Source organism: Ischnura elegans, chromosome 3 (genome assembly GCF_921293095.1).
Source record: "Ischnura elegans chromosome 3, ioIscEleg1.1, whole genome shotgun sequence".
Classification (NCBI taxonomy): Eukaryota; Metazoa; Arthropoda; class Insecta; order Odonata; family Coenagrionidae; genus Ischnura; species Ischnura elegans.
The window spans coordinates 18,442,557-18,463,034 of NC_060248.1; the positions used below are offsets into that span (position 1 = coordinate 18,442,557).

A 20,478-nucleotide genomic window follows, 5' to 3' on the forward strand; every position below is an offset into this window, starting at 1 on the left:
AAGAAACCACGCCCACTCAAGATTTCTTTTTCACGGTCACTGCCGAAGCTCTGCGCAATCAAAATAATTTCTCGGCGCGCGAAATGATAACTCACGCCCGAGGAAAAAACCTGTTCCGTCCAGTTCTGCACGAGAAAAGTCCTCGCAATGAGGCTCTCTCGAAAGAAGGGAATGAATTGCCTTTCTAGAGATACGCCGTCAAGCGACGGGCCAATGCACAGCGTAAAATCATTAAGAGCAAACAGGGGGGAAGAAATTACTCTCGCAGTAGACGCGGAAGAGTGTCGTAAGCCCAAAAAAACTCATCCACATTTGAAAGGCTACAACGAATGAAGAGAATTATAAAGAGAATATTAGAATATACATAGCAACGAGATAAGTAAAGCCTGAATCACACGATCTTTTTTTTCGTCGCGAAAGTAATCACTATCGCGATCACTTCTCCCGTCGGGAAAAGCGATCGCTCTAGTGATTATTTTTCTGAATCACACGGTCACTCCCGCCGTCGCTTTTCGAATCATTTCCGACATCACAGCTCGTTGTCATAGGGCCCGCATCACGAATATATAGCGTATTTGTTTATCTATGTCGTTCCCACAATTGTCAAACGTTGCGCTGCAATCGCTCCATACGGGCATGCGTTCCGATTGGCTGATGTGGGGTTTTAGTGACGGTTTTAGCGACGGAAAAAGCGACCGGACTAGTGATGAAAAATAGCGATGGGAATCCTCATCGCGAACGCGAAAAACAATTGCCGGCGACGATCATTTCGCCTAGTGATCGCGATAGTGATCACTTTCGCGACGAAAAAAAATGATCGTGTGATTCAGGCTTAAACAGCAGAAAACACCATAGTTCCTATAATTGATATATCAGTGGTCTATGGTAAATGTTATCTCGCTGGTGACGAGTCATCGATCTGCAACCGCGGATTACATATTCTTAAAACTCGCAATGATAACAAATACGAAGAAAATGCCTCTTCATAGATTACATATTACCGATAAAGAGAGCATATGGAAATAACATTCGTCACGCTTCCATTTCAAATCTAGCAAGATAAAAATATGCATGTATTCCAGAACTCATTCAATGAGGTACAATAAGCATTCGGTTAGTTTGTTCCCGGGAATTATCAGTGTGTTGCCTCACCAACGCAAACATAACCGTTGACATGCAATATACCTACAAAGAAAATGTATTTTGCCAAAGTAATATAAAAAGGCAGCGTCACAAAAGGTGTAAATTTTTAAATAACAGAGAATTAAATACAATACAAAACCATTTTCATCTATTCGGTTTTTATCCGACCTTCGACAGAGAAAAGAAAATGGCATTGGATGGATCCCGGGCTTACCCTGTTGTTTATTCAAGTAAAATATTAAGTCTGCGTTCAGTTAAAAAAATAATTATACCACAGATATTAACGGTAGAGGAAGCAGACTAAATGGAAGATTAGATTATCTCCTGCAATTACATCATCGTGGGTGAACAATTTCCTTTGGCCTTGCCCTCCCCCCATCCACCCCAGAGGGCAGTCTTCTTTCCACATCCTCGTTCGACGAAACTCATATCATTGTTCCTCACTATCATGACGCATTCATTGACACTGGGATTCGTCGAAATTATTGACAAACTCCAACGGTTACTCCGGGAAACACAACTTAAAGAGATACGTACCGTTTAAAGTCGAGAGGATTTTTAATCCGAATTGTTTATAGTAACCCAAAAAGGAACAATATACTCACCAAGGGAGTATTAATTTTTAAAAAGTCTTCCCATAATAAAAAAAGCTATATTTTTTCACTAGCCAACAGCATAGCAGTGGCAAGTGGGACTTTTCCGCCGTAGAACTCACAACGAAACTAATAGATTATAGGCAATACGAGAAACAAATAAAACATTTAAGGAACATTTATGAGCATATTAAACGGATTCGGTCTTTAGTGCCCAGCGACTATGAAGATCGACAAAAAAGGTAAAATGGAACTGAATAAAAAAAAACTGGCCGGGATATCAAAAAGTAAATCTTAAATAAGAGATTTCACGCCAATATGTACGTTTCCAGAAAGACACTTCAACCTACTTCAGCTAAGTACGGATCCGACAAAACAACCAACACAAGAAATGCACACACCATTCATAAAACGAGATTCTAACTATAAGGCGGAGAACTCCAACTTTTTAAGAGATGACGAACTGAACTGTGTCTTCTCACTGCCATTAAAAAATTATCAATCAGGGTCCCAAAAACACCCGATACCAACAAGTTCCAATTTCGCAGATCTGCAAATACAATTTAGACCTCAAAAGGGACATCCCGTTGAATCACTTCCTGAGGAAAAAGTTGACAATAGAAATTGTTTCACAAGCACACATTCGAACGTAATCTAGCATTGAGTTCGATTGCTTGAAAATTTTGGGCGAACGAAATCCCCGTTTCCAGCATAAACGGAGTGAGACAATTGTAAAGAATGATCCTCAATTACTCAAAAAAAATTTATCAATGTCAATACATACTCATCAGCAATAAAATACACTGAAATCATCGAACAGAAGCATGAACTTTTAAGGCATGAAACTAAATGATCATTAGCGATCTAAAATTTTCTCGGTAAGTGGCGCGTTATTGCTGTCCCAGTAAACCAAGTTCACCCCCACCAGCCAGGGCCGTTCATCAAATGAACACTTCCGAGTAAGACAAGCGCCAACTGTATGTATGTAGAGTTTGCGGACCGCAAAGAAATGAATACGGCAATTTATCGCGGAAGAAATGAAGTTGTCATAAACTGGAGCAGGTGGAACAATTTAATCACCTCGGAAGTAGGTTGGTGAAAGAAAAGGGCAGCAGCTAAGACATTAAGGACAACATTCCGTTCGCAATGAGAGCTCTGTGTAAAAAGTCAGGAGCAATTACGAGTATCTTGAGCAAATGAGTTAATGCAGAATATATGATAAAGTGGAATTCTGGGATGCATGAAGTGGAAACGTGGATTCAGGATCACGGACCGATATTTCCATAAGATTAATTGTAAGACGCTTTGAGATGCTTTACAAAAGACAGAAAATCTTCACAAAACCGCATTACTTACGATCTTTCTGTTAATAGTCTAATGATAACACTTTGGAAGCGGGTACTGGGATTGAGTTGTATGGAGGAGCCAGCTGTGGATTGTGGTGTGAATATGGTAGTTTCCTTCATCAAATAAAACGAAAGGCATTGATTGCGAATCGTTACCCACCATTAGTGTAGTCATAATATACAAATTATTTCGTTTTAGAAATCCGGTTTAGACGAATGGCAAGGGTCAAATTTATCCTCATATGAAAATGGCCAGATTGGCGCCCATGCGATGCCACTCCACGTGACGTCACAGGGACCTAGTTTCTGAACGAGTGGACAGGAGTTTTACATCGTCTGAGATTACCTATTGCAGGCATGAGGCACGGAGCTCAGGGAAACATTACTCACCTATTAAAACTGGCTAAGGTCGGAACGTTTTCTTCGTTTGATAAGGTATTAATAATCCTTATCTAAGCCAAGCGCTATCAGCTAGCATGGAACACTGCTACCTGCTAGCATCCTTCGTCGTATCAGCGCTCAAAGCCTCGCCCCGAGGTCACCTCACTTGCGGCAGCGGGAACCAGAACGACGTCACACGGAGTTTTTCCATAATTCATACTTAGCCGTCGCGTTTTCGTGCGCTTGAAAATTTTCACTTTTCATTTAATCGCGAAAAATAGATATCGTCATTAAAAAATCTAAAAGCGTAAAATACGTACTCCAGGATTAATAATCTTTCGATTTAGGCAATAAAAAAATAGGAAACCACCCTATTGTTAGGGTAGCGGAGGCAGGTGGCCTAGCAATACGGGGGGCGGGGGCTGTTGGGCCGTAACCATGGCAACTTGCGAGGATCGGCCAGCGGATCTCCTGTCCAAATTAGGAACGTCGCCTGCGCAGTACTAGTGGATGAGAATCCCAAACAGGGAGAGATGAAGAGAGAATGAAGATGACGACGCAGGCGTGAGAAGAATTCCAGGGGAAGGACGCCGCGCCGGTGCAACGGCTACCACACAATCCTTCTCCAGGGCCGATAAAATTCTTCGGGAATGCATCAAGGAGAGCAGACGCAGTTGCGGGTGGATATATTGGCAACGAGAGACAGAGTCGACTATTACGAGGGAGGGAGAGCCTAGAAAATACAAAAACTTCCTCGGGAAACGTCAGACTCGGACGAATAGCGACCGATGAATGCATCCTGGGCGCGATGCAGAAGGACTCAAGTATTATGACCGCAGGAAAACTTCCAATGTTTAAGCTATGACGATCAAAAATATATCGCCTCATTGTCATTAAAAATTGGAAATCAGCCGCTGCTGTCATTGTCCATGCCTCACTTCCTAGAGAAGGATTCTCCAAATGTAGGTTCTGAGAAATTGTTTCCATACTTCCAAGCATAAACTTCCCGCTGTAAGCAGATCTGTCTTTTGGTGGAGGTTTATCTTCTGTTAGACTATTATGCTGATAATCTATTTCTTTCTTCGCCCATCGCTAGTTATTATATTTCTCAAATAACAAAATTCATTTACCTCTTCCAGTTTTTGTTTCCATATTTTAATGTTCGCCCCAAGATAGGGCCGATTAAGTCATGTCAAAATTTGAAACACTTCAAAAATTCTATATTATATCATAATTTTTTAAGCGAGTGGTACGTCACCGAATGGGCAGGAAGGAGGGATCCTCCGAAGAGGATATCCTCTCACGCGTAACTGCATCGCGAGGACGTAAGAGAGAGACAGCGGAATCGGAAAGAGGGGGGGGGGGGAAATCGTGTGGCGAGCGGGGAGGAGTGACGTGGTCGCGGTGAGACCTTGCCCTTCCAACCGCGATGGGCACTCAAGCGATAAGTGGACGCCCCGCGGAGAAAGTAACGAGGCAAATTGACACTGACTTATTTACGGCCACGGGCGAACTGTTTACGGATCGGGGAAGCCACAGGAAAAAAAGGCCCGCGCGCCCCGCATGACTTTCTCGGAACATTTGCCTGCAGGCGAGCGGTCGATACCGCCTATGTACGAGGTTTATTCAGAAAGTAACGGGAATTTTTCAATTTTGCAGGTTTTGGAATTTGGAGAATTCAATTGTTATTTTTTATATTAAACACGTCTCTGAAGTATGATTAAATTTTCATCTGTATTCATTGCTTACTTTGTGTACGGCAGCCGTGATTGTTAGACGTATTTTTACGAGCTCGACGATTTTCAGCTCACACTCCATTGCTTGTACGTGAAATTTTGACCAAAAAGAATACTGCAACGATTCCCAAGCCTCCGTATTTTTTCAGGCATGACTCCAAGCGACTTTTTCCTATTCCAAAAATAAGGATAACCTTTTCCTGTCTGTCCTCCTTACCTTCATTCCTATCTTTCCCCACCCAGAACACAGAATAAGCTTACTCAGTTCCGAGTAAGGAAAATTACTCCCGTCAGAATACTCCAAATTTGTCTCTTTCTACAGCTTGGACCATCCCCATTACATTCTCCTCTGCACTGAACAGAAGTCCTCAATAAATCCGTCCAACCAACAACACTAGCCTCCCTTCCCGCCTGCCTTTGCTCCTATTGCCCATGGCTCAAATTGAGTGTCGCCCCGTCCCCCCGGGCTTCCCTAGCCGGCGCCATCCGACGCCACCTTGTCACTGCCAATCAAACGGCGACACCTACCGGGGGCACCTTACAAGCACGAGACGGGAGTCGCCCTTTTAGATGACTTACGAGCTCACAATGGAAGAGTCTTGTCGAACCCAACAGTGGATTTTCGCGCACGGCCAGGAGTACACAAACATCCCATCGCCCACGCAAACAAGCAAGACACTTAAACAGGGTGATGCATCTCCTCAAAAACCCTTCTGCACTCGGAAATACGAGGGGAAAATAGAAAAGTAAACGTGGGAATTAGTATGGATTCACCACAAAATTAAACGTGATAGCTTTTCTCGGCAAAGAATGGAGGTTTTCAAGGTTGATTTCGCTGAAGGGGCCAAGATTTTATTTTAACCTAATCGGTCCTTTATCTGGCGTATAGAAGAAGAAGCTGCTCAAAATTAAAACTTTACAACTTAAGCCATAAAACTCATGCTGACGTCTTAAAATGTTCAGGGCATACAGAGAGGTCCCTCTACCATATTTTCCCGGGTATCAAATTTGAAAATCAGACCTAGATTCCTTTTTGGAGGTTACATTTTATACCTGAGATACCGGTATTATTAGTCAAGGTTTCACTACATACTTTCTTAAACGACCAAATGGGAAAAGAAAAAATAGATCGGCTAAGCAGACCACATGTTTCTCCTCGTCCACCGTTTGAGCTGAATTGACTTCCGATTCATTACTTGTCCATAAAGAAAATCCTTTCCTTCGCCTGAACTACCAGGTAAACCCCCAAGAACCCTAAACATGCAAAAAATATTCGTATCACAGCGACCATACTTGTTTGAAACGTGATAGTTAAAAAGTTTCCATTTTTATTCGGTCCCTCTAATTTTTTTCGTACAAGCAGTACTGTAGTATTGCATAACTGATTAACCGCAACAGTATCCTTGTATTAATACACCCAGCCCTGGCTTTTCCAGGTAATTATTACGTGGTGTATCGTACCATGGAATCCCCCCCCCCCCTAAGCCAAGTCTACGACTACCGAGAGCTGTGCACACTAGGATACCACGTAGCTTAATTTTAAACATGTAAAATGATTTGGGGAATACCAAAAGAAACAGAAGTTTCTTCGCCAAGCGAGCATATGAGACTGGTCACTTATTCCGTAGTGAGAAAGGAAAAGTTGACGCGCCAGATACGCCTAAATGGCAAGGATGGATGCCATTTTCATAAATATTGTTGCCAACGAAAAATAACTATGATATGATAATTTACTTATGATAAACGGAAGAGTTTGAATTCACAAACGGTCGTCCACAAGTATGTCGGGAGGACAAGATAACGAAAATTTCGAAAACCTCGATGCATGGATGAATGAGCCGTGAATATGAAATAAACATATATCCTTTGAGGATTGAACATCCAATGGAAAGAGTGTTGTGCCAGGAAAGCTATCGTATCGTAAATATTGATCGTTCCAACCACGGAAGCATCACTAAGATGACAAAGGCCGAAAGACTGTATTCTCAGAAACAATCGTTCGGAAATATAGAAAGGCTAAAGATTTCTATCAACAAATCTAAATAAAACCACCTCGGCAAAATCACCACGACTTTGTGATATCACACGCCCGTAGGTTGGTCTGTGGTGATCTCTACCGACACCTAACCATACCAACCTTCGGGTTGAATCACTTAGCGATGGTGATTATCGTTATTATCGAAAATATTCAAATAACGAAAAAAGGAACCAGATATCTATAGTTAATAAAACAAAAAATACTCATGAATGTGGATGGTAGAACGTTTATAGCGAGATGAACCGGATGAATGAGAATTCATAACTTCTCAGTACGGAGAATGGGATATATTTTTCAACCAGTGATGCAAAGGGCATTCGTCTAACAAACTTCTTTACAGAAATATTTATCTACTTCAGTGAACTTTGGCCTAGAATATCTTGACTAGCCTCGCTGCCGTGAATGTGTGGCATTACACCATTGTGGCTTAATCTGAAGTGATCTCTTCCCTCACCTATACAAAAATATCTCCTGGGGGAATCATATAGTTAGTGAATTAACGAAAATCGAGCACTTAATGCTTTGCTGTGCCACTGTTATGATGTATGCCGCTGGCTAGACTGCAAATATTGCAATATTATAATCCGAACACCGCCTGGTTCCATTTTACCCTCCCACCTACTTCCGCAGGTCTGCGTCACCGTAAAAAGTCACGTCGTGGAATATTTTTCACAGCAAATCTCGATCGCCGAACACGACAAACAGCCACGCTAACAATGGCCGCACCCCTCGGCAAAAGGAGGCCCTGCGATGCCACGAAGGAGATACGGGGAGTTGAAGGGGCGGGGGCCATGAGTCACGGGCCCCACCGTGCAACAACCTCCGCCCCCGGGGGGGCAGAGCCGCCTCCAGAACCAGCGAGGGCTAGAACCACCGCCGCTGTCGTTTCATCAGCTCCGCCAATTGTGAGTACAAGCGACAGTGGAATTCGCATCGTCGACACGCTGCCACCAAAGATGCAAATTGGGCAGCCACAACGAAATAATTTCATGATAGGAATCACGACGAGAATACAGATGATGCTCAATTGATAGGATTAATGGCGTCGCTCGCTAGGATGACTCATTGCATGTTTTTTTTTCCTTAGTTTTTCCTTGCATGTATTTACTCTAGGAATTACTAACCATTAGCAGGTTTCTTTATGAATATATATATACGTATATTTTGCTAGTATGCGTAATATTTCTATGACCGTGCGGTGTGCATGTGGCGGTCCTCTTGCATGCTGCATGTTGGTGATTGGTCACCCTCTGCCAAACACCCTAGAGGTGACTCGCAGGGTACTATGTAGATGCCCCAGTCCGTAAAGGAGAAGCTCGATTTTTGCTGTCGCTTTCGTCACTTTTTGATCCCCATCAGCGACGCGAGTGGCTACATTTTTTAAAAACAGTTGCTCCCACGATGGCGAAAAATAATTAAGCTTGAACGGAACCGACCTCCCCTAAGCACCAGTCTAAGGGTGAATGGCGATATTTGGTGGAAATATGTCACAGGAAACATGATCATATTCACTTTTCTTAATGTTCAGACTCAGGACTCGACACTAACTACATCTACGTCTACAAAATACCCTGTTTGGCAGGGGACTATACATCATGTCATTCTCAAATGTTCGACGTCTTAATGTCATTCTAACCTTTGAGAATGACAGTGTATGGCGTCGAAACCTGTATCAGACCATTAAAAATTGCGGAACATCCAATATTTGTGTATCTGTTATTATGTTTTCTCCACGAAGCAGCTAACTTACGCAGTACCTTTAGGTCTCTTATTCTTTCATTAATCCTAAAGGCACATGAGGCCAATGCGATTACGTCTGGAGAGTTCAATGCTCGCCCCATTCGGGCAACCCTAAATCACACGCACATCTACATCTACATAATACCCTGCGAGCCACCTCTAGGGTGTTTGGCAGGGGGTGATCAATCACCAGCATGCATTTGGACTCCCACATGCACACCACACCGTCCAAAAAACGTCCCGTATAATAACAAACTATACTACTATATGCTGTTAGAAATAGAATATAGAATAGAAATTCAGAAACATGCATTAAGTTTTACATAGGTTAGTAGGCTACACTACAAGTCATGCAATCTATTTACGAGTTCTATTGCTGCCGTTATAATCTCTTATTGATCGTGGAAAAAATGACATTCGGAATCTGTCTGTTCTGCAATCTATCCCTCTTATTTTATTTATATGATCTGATCTTCCGTAGTACGTTGGCGTCCGCAAGATATGGTTAACTTCGTCAGAAAAGACACTGCTCTTGAATTTAGCTAAAAGGTTTAGTCCTACTTATCGTACTTATACTACATCCTACTTATCGTACGGGTTCTTGGACACGAGCGGAATTGTCAGGGTTCACTTTCCACATTAGTTATTCTATCTAAAATATTAATTATGGCCAAAAGCCTTAGAGTATTTATCATACAACGACGAGAGAACAAAGAATCTGTTACTGCATCGCACAAACTTTTTAATGTCATTGTGCACAGTTGTTCCACATGGCAAAATGCAAAATGAAATAACCACCCATCCATACCACACACAGACATAGAAAATGTCTATCTTCATCATTTCCATTTATCGGCAAACTAATTGAAAAATATCTCCATTTACGACGAGTCAATGTTCAAGAGATAACCGCGGTGGGCTTTGTAACACAATTTGTAGACAGACATTGGATACGATAAGGACGCGCATGGGCTCCAAGCATAAACACTCCGCGATAAAAACAATTCGTGGTCATCGAATTTTCAGATTCATTTCTAGAACTTGGGAAATACAGCACTAAATATGCACGATGCTACAGTGAAAACGATTGACAACTACCACTAACCAGGTAGCTCCCAATACAATTATCTGATTATCATGCTTTATCCAAAATACTGTGACAGTAAATGACAGTTTCAGAGATGCAGCTGGGTAATCACCACTCCGGTACGACTGGCTGTAGTTAAAGCCTGTTTTCGTGACGTGTTGCTCGTTTAAAACTAATACCCAAATTGACTAACATCGTGAATGCACATTGAAACCTAGTCAAAGTTTATCTGCATTATAATAGAAAAATGTTATCTTTCAAAACACGATATAAAGGTTCAAGTTTAAGATACAGAAAGACGCAGATCTAATAAATATGCCCACACAATTTCACGATAATGCCGCGCATCATTTACACGTAACACCCCTTACGTGCATCATTTATACGCTACCCCTGCCAAACATCCTAGAGGTGGCTCGCAGGGTATTATGTAGATCAGGGGCGCAGCTAGGAATTAAGGCTTGGGGGGGGGGGGGGTTTAGGTGCACCTAATACCGGGGTGTGTGGAATACCCATCCAGGATAAGCGGTATGAGCGAGATTGATAAATTGCAGATTTTAAGATAAATGGTTCAAAATGTTGAGTTTAACGGCTTTCTGAGGGATATTTTATTAATCCTTACACTTTTCTATTAGTAATATGAATCCAATTAAGTAAAATGGATTAAAATTAATAATTTATCTGAGCTATTGGGGGGGGTTATCCCCCAAAACCCAATTTCCAATTGCATGTTGTTTTTCCAATTGAATGCTGCATGCTGGTGATTGATCACCCCCTGCCAAACACCCTAGAGGTGGCTCGCAGGGTATTATGTAGATGTAGAGGAACCCCCCCTCGCTGCGCCACAGATGTAGATGTATGTACTTGACGAAAAAAGCCATTGTAGTGAAAGATCCTCAAACGCGAAAACATAAGATTAAACGCTTCCAAAACACAAGACAGTTTAACCGCCAAATATTTCGGAGGGAAAACATCCGCCCCACTGGGCGTAGGAAACATTGTCGCGACAAGAGAGAAATCGCCAAGCTCGGCCGAAATCTACAATGTTTACACGTTCCCGTGAGAGCGGCCGCCAAATACAAGTACGAGCAGTTCCTCACCCAGTAATCCAATCTCCCTCCCCCCGCCCCTCCTTGGGACTTGTGTCACGGGCGGCGATGTAAACACAAGAGCCAGGATCGCCTTTTCCGGTTCCTCCGCCACGCGCGCTGCACGCCACAAGAGAGGGGTGGGGGCAGTCACGCTCGCCCGCGCAGCGTATGAAGCTCACGCGGCCGCCGCACCGGTCAACCGCCGGCTGACTGTCCCTAGCAAACCTATATCAACCCCTCGCATTAACATCCACGGGGTCTAAGTGCCCCTGCATATGTCATGAAGTGGTAACACCTCATTCATAAAAACGTCTACAGTGGCAGATTAAATATCCATCTAGCTGTAAGATCCCTGGTAAAAATTAACATCAGCTGGCATTTTCCTCGAATGCTTTCTTTACTCCCACAATGTAAGAGAGGACAATGTTGTCCTAAATTCGCTTGAAAAAGAAAGAAGAAATTATATAGACAAGTACCATACACAAGTAGTTGTGTAAAATAGCCACTAGATTTTATTACAACTATGGAAGAATTCTACTAGATTAAGCCTCAAACAACTCAAAACATTCCTAGAGTTCACCAAATTTCTTTCACATTTTTATGGATGGAGGATCATTTGTATTTCACAGGATATTCGTCTTTACATCGATAACAAAATGTGATCATACCCAATCAAACATACTCCCTGGATAAAATAAGGTAAATTGGTGATAAAAAAAGAAATTTTACAGATATGGAGCAACGTCGGACTGAAAAAATGGGAATGGAAATACCCAAACGTCTAAGATACACCTCAGAGGGTGACGAAAAATTGCCATATGACTTAATACGACCATGACGAACTTTTCAGATTCTTTGACACACCCAGATCTTCCAAACAAATTCTGTTATTTCTTCGACAAGTGCAATTATTTCCTGGCTCTCCAGGGGAGATCACCCTGGTCTAGCATTGCCTCCAAAAACTTGGATCCCAAACTACCTAAAACATTTGCCATGTCTCATTCACACGAACATCTAAATGAAGATTCAATAGGAATAAGACATGTAATCTAATGACTAAGATACACTGAAATGTAATTCGGTTCCCTAACATTACTCTTCCCACCCCCTAGGCTTCCATTCTTAAGGTTTTTTTTTCCTATTATCAATTTGAAATTCGGTCCATCTTATCATCTCTTCGAGTCATCAATTACCATCCTCCTCCCCATCTCTAGTAATTACCCCTCATTGTATCTAACACACAACACCAGACTCGATGAATGAGTAAGGCCAACCAATAAAATGTTCAATTTTAAACGTCAGACTCCAAGGGAAACGGAACGGACCTTCCTCACTTTCAACGAGTTACACACTTGCGTATAAATATTCACGTTTATTTAAGTAAAAACAAATGTCTCAACAATGATAGGCCCTAAACATTTGAGTTATGGGGAATGCATCCTACGGACGATATACGAGGATCCGAGGTCCACTTGAAATAAAATTGGGATTGAGCGACTGTTGACATACTTTTGATTGAGGAAGTAAATGCCTTTCCCGTACGCCGAAACAGTTACAAATGTACAGGCTATTTTAACAACAGTCCTGTTAATTCTTACCGCCTACTCGAATAGAAATGTCACCTGATAACTCTGTCTTTCTGGCTAACACTCAAACAGTAAAGGACTAAGTGTCGAAACCTAATCTACCGCAGACGGCGAAATGAAGCGAAACACATTGACGAGACTGGTACTAACAAAATATTCAATTGGCAAGTGCTGTCAGAGGCAAAACTGATTACGAAAAGCTGAATGATAAATACCTGAGGGTATTTCAAGCTGAGTTCATCGTTATCATCAGCAATTTCTAGCATTGCCACGAAAAGAGATTTTCTACACTCAGTTACTGCACACTGTACGTTGTTTACAGATCCAGAGAGGTGACATTCCGACGTGCACAGAAAGACGAAAGAATTACCTGTTCCGACCAATACTGCTCCTGCTTCTCATTCTCTCGTCCTCCTTCGCCTCTCAAATTCTCCCAGAGCTCAATCCGACGCGCAACGCTGTTGAGGGGCATCTTGTCTCCTGGACGACAACACACAAAAGACCTCTCCCTCTTTCAGGCCAACATATAAAAAAAGGGACTGGCGGTGGTTCACGCCGAGTTTCGACAGGTCAAACACAACAAGCAGCCCGGCGACGTTGAACCAGACGCCGCTCGCCTTCCTTCCTCAAGGCCCGCAGACAAAACAAACAACTTGCCGACTGATTGCGAGACTCCACTCTGGAACACTGAAAAGCACCTTTTGATCCTCACACGCGCACAAGACACGGGCCTCTCCCGACCACTGTACCGGTGAAGTAACACCTTCGACGCGACGAGATGGGTCGAACACAGGAGCGCTCAGAACGAAACTTTCGATGCAATTCGACTTTCGTGATACGGAACTTTTGAGGTGGGTGAGTTGGGCAATCGCCATAAGCAACGAAGCTCCACGGTCACAGTGGGTTGGGAGCTGTAGGTCCGCCGGAGCGACCTGTTGACTTGAAGCGTCAGAGGAACGACCCTCCCTGCGCGCAGTTGGAGTCCAACTGAAGCACTGGGTCGGCCCGTTTTCCCCGCCTCCCTCTTCCCCACCTCTCCCCCCCCCCCCCCCCCCCCAGGAGAACACATCCACCGCGTCACGTCCATCCCCACCCCCCTTGGGCCGGAGCAGCTGCGGGGAAACTCCTGCGAGGAAGGGTGGGAGGGCTCTCTCTTTACGGGCAAGGTGGGATGGGTGAATGCTGGAAAGGGTTGGTTGGCATCAAGGGGCGTAGCGGTGGCGAGAATGAGATGGGAGACTACAGCACTACAGTTACTTAAGCCTGTTTTACAGGAGGAACGTGATTGCATAACATTCTCACCGATTCTATCCTCCACCATTTCGTGGGATTCCCTTCTTTTGGTCACTGCAAGCTCCATTTTAATTGCTTCCAGATTTTCCTCTGTCTTTTGAATCTTGTGTCTCATCCCATAAGCACCAAGTTGTGGTCTGAACCCGCATCCAAAAAGCACGTACGAACGCGCATTTCAAAATGAATGTAGTTTGAACCCTTCAAAATCATGAATACAAGTGCAGATGAGTGAAAGCAAGATGGAAAATAGCTCTTATTCTAAAATTATCGAACCCCTGATTGAGAAAAAGATACAGTTTCAAGGAGTGCAATTTCGTGTCCCGCATCAAACTAGCCTAATCGCCACAACTCAGACATAAAATATACCAACGAAAGTTGTCACTTTGAGTGCATTTTAATATGTTTTCAAAAATCACTGCAGCATTTCGATGAATACATAGCGATCCATTCATTCTCGATTTTTACTATATAATATTTATAATCATGAAGAATAGCATTGAAAGTCTACGAATTTGTTAGATCTAAATTTAGGTTACAGGCCTTACGGTGAATTGAAGAAGGCAGCGCTGGAAGGAAAGGGAGGCTCCCAGATCACTTCTTTAGTACTCCGTGGAAACCTACCTTAATCGGTAGAATACCTACTGTTAATTATTAATATTATTATTATGCCTTAATAATAGCATATTTCTCAGTGAAATTAGGATCTCTCAGACCGTCAGCGACGCGAGTTGCGAATATTGTAGACCCATTTACATCAAGATCTCTATAATACCCTACGAGACACCTCCAGGGTGTTTGGCAGGGGGTAATCGATCAACAGCATGCAATATGCCAGAGGATTCCCATATACACACCACACGGTCATAAAATGTAACGCATACTAACAAATTATGCTTCCACATTCATGCAAAGGCCAAATTTGCCAACTATTTATTTATTTAAATGAGCGGTGGGTGACATCACATAGAGGCTAAATGGAGAATGTAATATTCGTGCCAGCCATATTTATCGGACGATTAGTAGGGCTCATTTCGTATCGTTTGTAACGCGGGTCAGACTACCCCATCATCATAGTCTGACCACTGAAGCCTGCGTAGTGGCAACAAGCCATGAGGGATGAGTTTCAACGAGGTGGAGGAAGTTGGAAGATGCCTTTAAATGGATGAGTGGGATGAGTTTCCCCGGGAACGATGAGCGGTCCCGACTCACGTTATGCTCTCCTTGAAAATGGCAGTGGGAAGGATTTCTCTTTCTTTGCTGATGCGTTGTTTGCCTCTCTTTCCCTTTCTTCCTTTCCAAAGCCAGTGGGGACGCAGAGGTGACTCTCCTCCATGGGCTATGTAGTCAGTTTGCAAACAAGGGAATCCGGTCTTTCCCAGGACCAGGGTGCTCACTAATGAGGTTGTTAGGACACCAATGTCCACCCGGGTGCAATTTGCGGAAGCTGGGAAGCGAACACAAAACCCCTTCCCATATAACTGCAGTTCGGGTAAGCCCAGTGGTGCAAATAGGCTCACGAGTGTCGCCGTAGCAATCCGCTCCTTTGTAAAACAATACTATAACTCTCATCGTTTCTGTCTTACCTATAAAAAAGTAAGGTTCGAAGTAGATGATCTCCTGAATGACATATAATCTTAATGTGTCTTGTGAAATGTGATCTTAGCAACCTCATGATGTGAGAGGTGAAATCATTGAGCTTAAAAATCGAATGGTCAGTTTGCGTTCACCGTTCTCCTGTCAGTGGTAAAAATATGAGTGTCCCACGGATCTAATCGCGGTAGGCCGAACCTCTACTCCATGCAACCACACTTCGTACTTTGCGTGGGGATCGAAACTAAACCGTTGGAAGGTGAAGCAAGTGGTCCCTCGGGTGCGAAACATTACCTGTGTTTCGTTTCGACCAGAAGTAGTTTTTATTCCGATTTCGTTTTACGATTGACGTTCTCCCCAGGTTTGAATCCATTTCGTTTCATTTCTACCTTTCGCTCCCGGGAACGAAACTATAGATTTTTTTCTGGTTTTGGCTTTCCTTTCGTTTCACTTGCCATCCCTGGAGACGACACTCCTAGAGGTTGACTTAGTAATATTCGTGCAACAATATATCACCGTCAAGTCTTCAGCACGTAACATTCAACTTCACTTCATCGCCTCGATGACCGAGGAACCGCCGATGGATGCGTGGAGTAATTTTCCCGAAGGAGAGGCCGATCATCACACTCAATGCCGCCTTCGAAGAACGGCACCTCAATGGAAAAAAGTAACGGTCGCCGGCGCGGCGGGGGGAGAACGGTGCTTCTCGTGACAGTCCATTTGGATGCATTTTGAGAGCTATTTTCCGCTCGGAGTAATATTAGCCTTGACACGGGTGACAGCCGATGGTTCTGGGCCGATTGAAATCCTAAAATTGCTAAGCCAAAAGCAGCATCGCCGGGTCGGGCGATCGGTGAGTCGGCGTTTTCCGCATTCTCGCCCGGCGAGACAGCGAAACTTGAGGCCTGACACAAGCGGACGGATTGAACGGAAGTTTTATGCCCACCGTCACCACCGCGACCGTCCGAACAAAAAACAATAAAGAATAAAGGCCGAGTCGGAACAAAATGGAATTCAGCATTAAGCGAAAAATTAGCCTAATGGCTCTGAGGGCTGTCACGAAAAAAGTGAACGCCGAAAAAAAGCGCACTGCGAAGAAAGCGCACAGTTTTGGAGTTACGAAACCAACCCAAGGTGCATTTTCCGAATCTTATTTCTGCAATCTATACGTTTATTTTTATCTATTTTTATCTATATGTAGAATAATTTTTCGTTCTGAAATGCATTCATGATTCGCGGAAGAAAATTGCAGGAAACCAATGAAGAGATAGTGCGTATAAAGTAAAACGTCAAAGTAAGTCAAAATCCAACAACCTAATGCTTGCGTTAATGCGTTTCCTGCACTACTGTATCAAAAAACGTTGACATTGAAATAAAGAGTATTGAATAGCATAAGAACAATAGTTGAAGATCAAATGGACGAATAGGGTGATAGAGATACCAAGTAAGAAGAGATATACCGAAGAATAATTAATAGAAGATAGGAAATTGTGAACTGTCATTAGCTACATCGGACTCGGTGGCTAGGTCATGTCATCAGGCAGGGCAATAACAAGAGGAATGCAATAGAAAGAACTGTTTAAGGATAGTCCCAGGAGAGGAAGAACAAGATAAAAGTATTTGGGGCAGACAGAGAAGAACACAATGAGGAAATACAAAACAAGCATCAGCAACCTGACGACGACTAAATATATCATACAATCACAACCTTAAACATCTCCCATTTTATCAATTTACTGCAGGCTTGAGAAACATCAATTTAAAGCATCATTACTCTTCTTCATCTTACCAAATGGGTACGATGGACAAAAGCTTGGCTGAGCAACTCTTACTTTGGCCATCATTAATAAGAAAGGAATACTTTGAATTCCATATTATTTTATAGTATTTGAACACAGCAAACATTTTATAATAATGCTTTCATAATAATTTAAATATAGTTTATGAGCTCCATTGCTCGCCTGAAATACGCACTACTAAGGCCATCTTTTTCCGAGAAGTCATTATACACTATGACACGATAAAGAACCTTCGGAAGAACGAGTGAAGCTCATGAATGTGAATGTTTGAACTTTAATGGTGCGGTGGACGAGATAAATGAGACATTGGCCGATTTAAATCCATAAAAATCGCAATAAAATCGAAACAACAATCGATGCTTCGAGATGCAAGAGAAGGGAACATCAGCGCTGGCCTCCGACATTAATGACGATGTTCCCGCAACCAGAAACTAGTTTTATGGGGGTAGCTATATTTCGAACAACAAACGATATCTGCCGTCGTGGCAGGCACAGAATAAACGAATATAGAACGCTCAACGTGTCCGTGCAGAGGCGACACGCTGAGACCAGCATTGAAATCACGTGGTACCATAGTAATTCCAATATTTCTTATTAATTATTATGGTTGAGATTTGATTGTCTCCATTTTTATAAGATGTTACTCTGGTATGTTTTGGCATGCGGAGGACCTAATTCAAGCCTCCATGCCAATATTATTATTTTATATTACACATTCCTCAGCAGATTGGAATTTTCAAACTATATTTCGAGTATTTATTATTGATCATTTACCTCCTTCAATTCACTGCAAGGCCTACTCCCTTTCAATCTATCTAAAAAATCCTACTCTTTTCCTTCCCCTCCCTCGTTTCCCTAACATTCTACCCTCTAACACCATTTTCAACATCCCCTCCCCGCTAAGTATTCGCTCCATCCATACACTCTGGAAGACTTGAATAACAATTGCAATTTTTTTAATTTTACATTAACATTACATGATCTATCCCTGATGTTTCCAAACTCTTCAGCCTCAAGGTTGTCACATACACGCAATCGAGAAGGGAAAGCAGAGGATGATAGTAGGGAATGGTAAAAGGGAATCTTTTTCGCCGCGGGCAAGGAGAGCGCCTCCACTCGTCAGATGCGGAGATGAGAAGTTCAAGGTTCCGTTCGTAACATCACGAGGCACGAAAAATGTTTCATCCGTAGTATTTTTTTTTTGTTCAACCGCCCAGAAAAGGAAATCGAATTCTTTCGGAAATGTGTGTATACAAAGGCATCCAGCGAACTTTCTCTCTTCCTCGTGGAACCTGCCATTAAACTTTTCAAATAGCCTTAATTGGTAGCGGGGCATCCCGGATGAACCCATTACCGCGGCACGAGGTTGAAAAATGTGAGAGCAGAATCGATGAGACGATGGCGGGCGTATCGGTTTCACTTCCATCACAACGACTGCCATGAGAAACATGACGGATGGACCGAACCAAGGTTGTCAACACAAATTTGGAGTCTTTGAAATTCCTCGAGTTTCGAATGATTCCCAGAACGTCGTTTTGTCTTCCTCTGATGATTTCAAGCAACAATTCGCCAATATTTTATAGACATTTTTCAACGAATGAAGGGCACTTTTGTAGTATCTCTGTTGTGATATGCACTAACATCAAGTCAAACCAATTTTTGGGGAGAAACAATGAAACGGCCGCATGTTTAAAAGATATCTTTCAATTACTTTTGGAATCATGACTATTTTACTGAATTTGACTAAAATACTAGAATGTAATCACAAGTTCTGTGTAAAATGACAAACCAAGTAGACCCAAAAGGAGTAAAATCTTCAACAATAATTACTAGAATCACATGCGAGTTATGATGACTGAGAGTTCGTTAGCCTTGCTGCTGAGTATTTGAGTCTTTTCACCTTTTGCTGAGAGATTTTAGTATTCAAGGTGCATAAGAGAAAATTTATTATCCGTTCCCCATGTATTAATGCCACCATCTCAGGATAAGCTCAAGATTATAATGTATACACTGCACATTGCAGACAAGAAATTATGTCTGAAAGTAAGCTTTTTGTCATTTAAAACTAAATACATGATTATAGGGAAACACCGCCTATCAGAGGTGACAAAAATAAAAATAAATGATGACACCAATAAAAGAGTTAGCGAGTTTAAACATCTTGGCAAAATACTATCGGAAGAAGCATCAAATGAAGTGGAAATAAAAGCAAGAATCCAAGCTGCCAATAAGGCATTCTATGTATACTATGAACGGTATTCTGAAGTTCCAGTATGTGTCGAGACAACTTGAAACAAAACCGTATAAGTCACTAATTCTCCACGTAGTTTGTCAAAGCTGGAGCACAAAGAAACAAGACTTAAACAAACTATTAGTTTTTATCAGAGGCGGGTGCTCAGGAAAATGTTCGGTCCAGTCCATGACGAATTAACGGGAGAGTGGAGAAAAGGGCACACTCGGGAACTATATAATGTTTATGGGGATAATACGATAGTGGCATTATTACGAAGCAAGAGATTGGATGGTACTACATGTGGAATGGACGAAAAAGAAATATAGAATTTATATGGTCCCGGAGGGAAGAAGATCAAGAGGAAAAATGAAGAAAAGGTGGATGCATAAAATAATGGATCTGCAAGGAATGGAAGGTCGGGGAGATGGAGAGAAGTGGCCGGAAAAAGAGAAGACTGGAGAGCCTTGGTTCTGACGGTTCACTGGGCCAAAATAATGTAAGAGGTCCAGAGCGAATAATGAAAAACGCCTTGTGGACGGGCCTTCTGCTGGGAACTGCGGCCTCCCACTTGTTGCACGAGGCGTGCCTTTTCAAGTGCATCTTGCCTTTCCTTATCAACAGATAACCCTTCCGTTTAACCTTCTGAATCATCTTGATAAACATTAGCTCCCAAATTCCGGCAGGTCTAATCAAATATTCGTTCCAAAAACCACCGACAACGACCCTAATTACTTCTCAGTCATCTCGATATCAATACTATCGCGATACACACTGCGAAGATATATAGATAATCATGTGGTGTAATCAATGGGTGGAGAGAGT

General features: G+C 42.6%; 1 protein-coding gene across 12 annotated transcripts in view; it reads right to left on the reverse strand.

Annotated features, from left to right (window-relative positions):
* The window catches only part of LOC124155500 (unconventional myosin-XVIIIa), a 730,850-nt gene that overhangs the window by 24,627 nt on the left and 685,745 nt on the right, over positions 1–20,478 (reverse strand). The window contains exon 1 of one of the 12 annotated variants that reach the window (XM_046529372.1): positions 13,112–13,722. The exons of 10 other annotated variants lie outside the window; for them this stretch is intronic. In XM_046529372.1, coding sequence (XP_046385328.1) covers positions 13,112–13,213 — 102 coding nt within the window. In that variant the 5' untranslated portion in view covers positions 13,214–13,722. Of the gene's footprint in view, positions 1–12,956; positions 13,023–13,111; positions 13,723–20,478 lie in introns of those variants that run through there. One more of the 12 variants, XM_046529373.1, reaches the window with a different exon arrangement.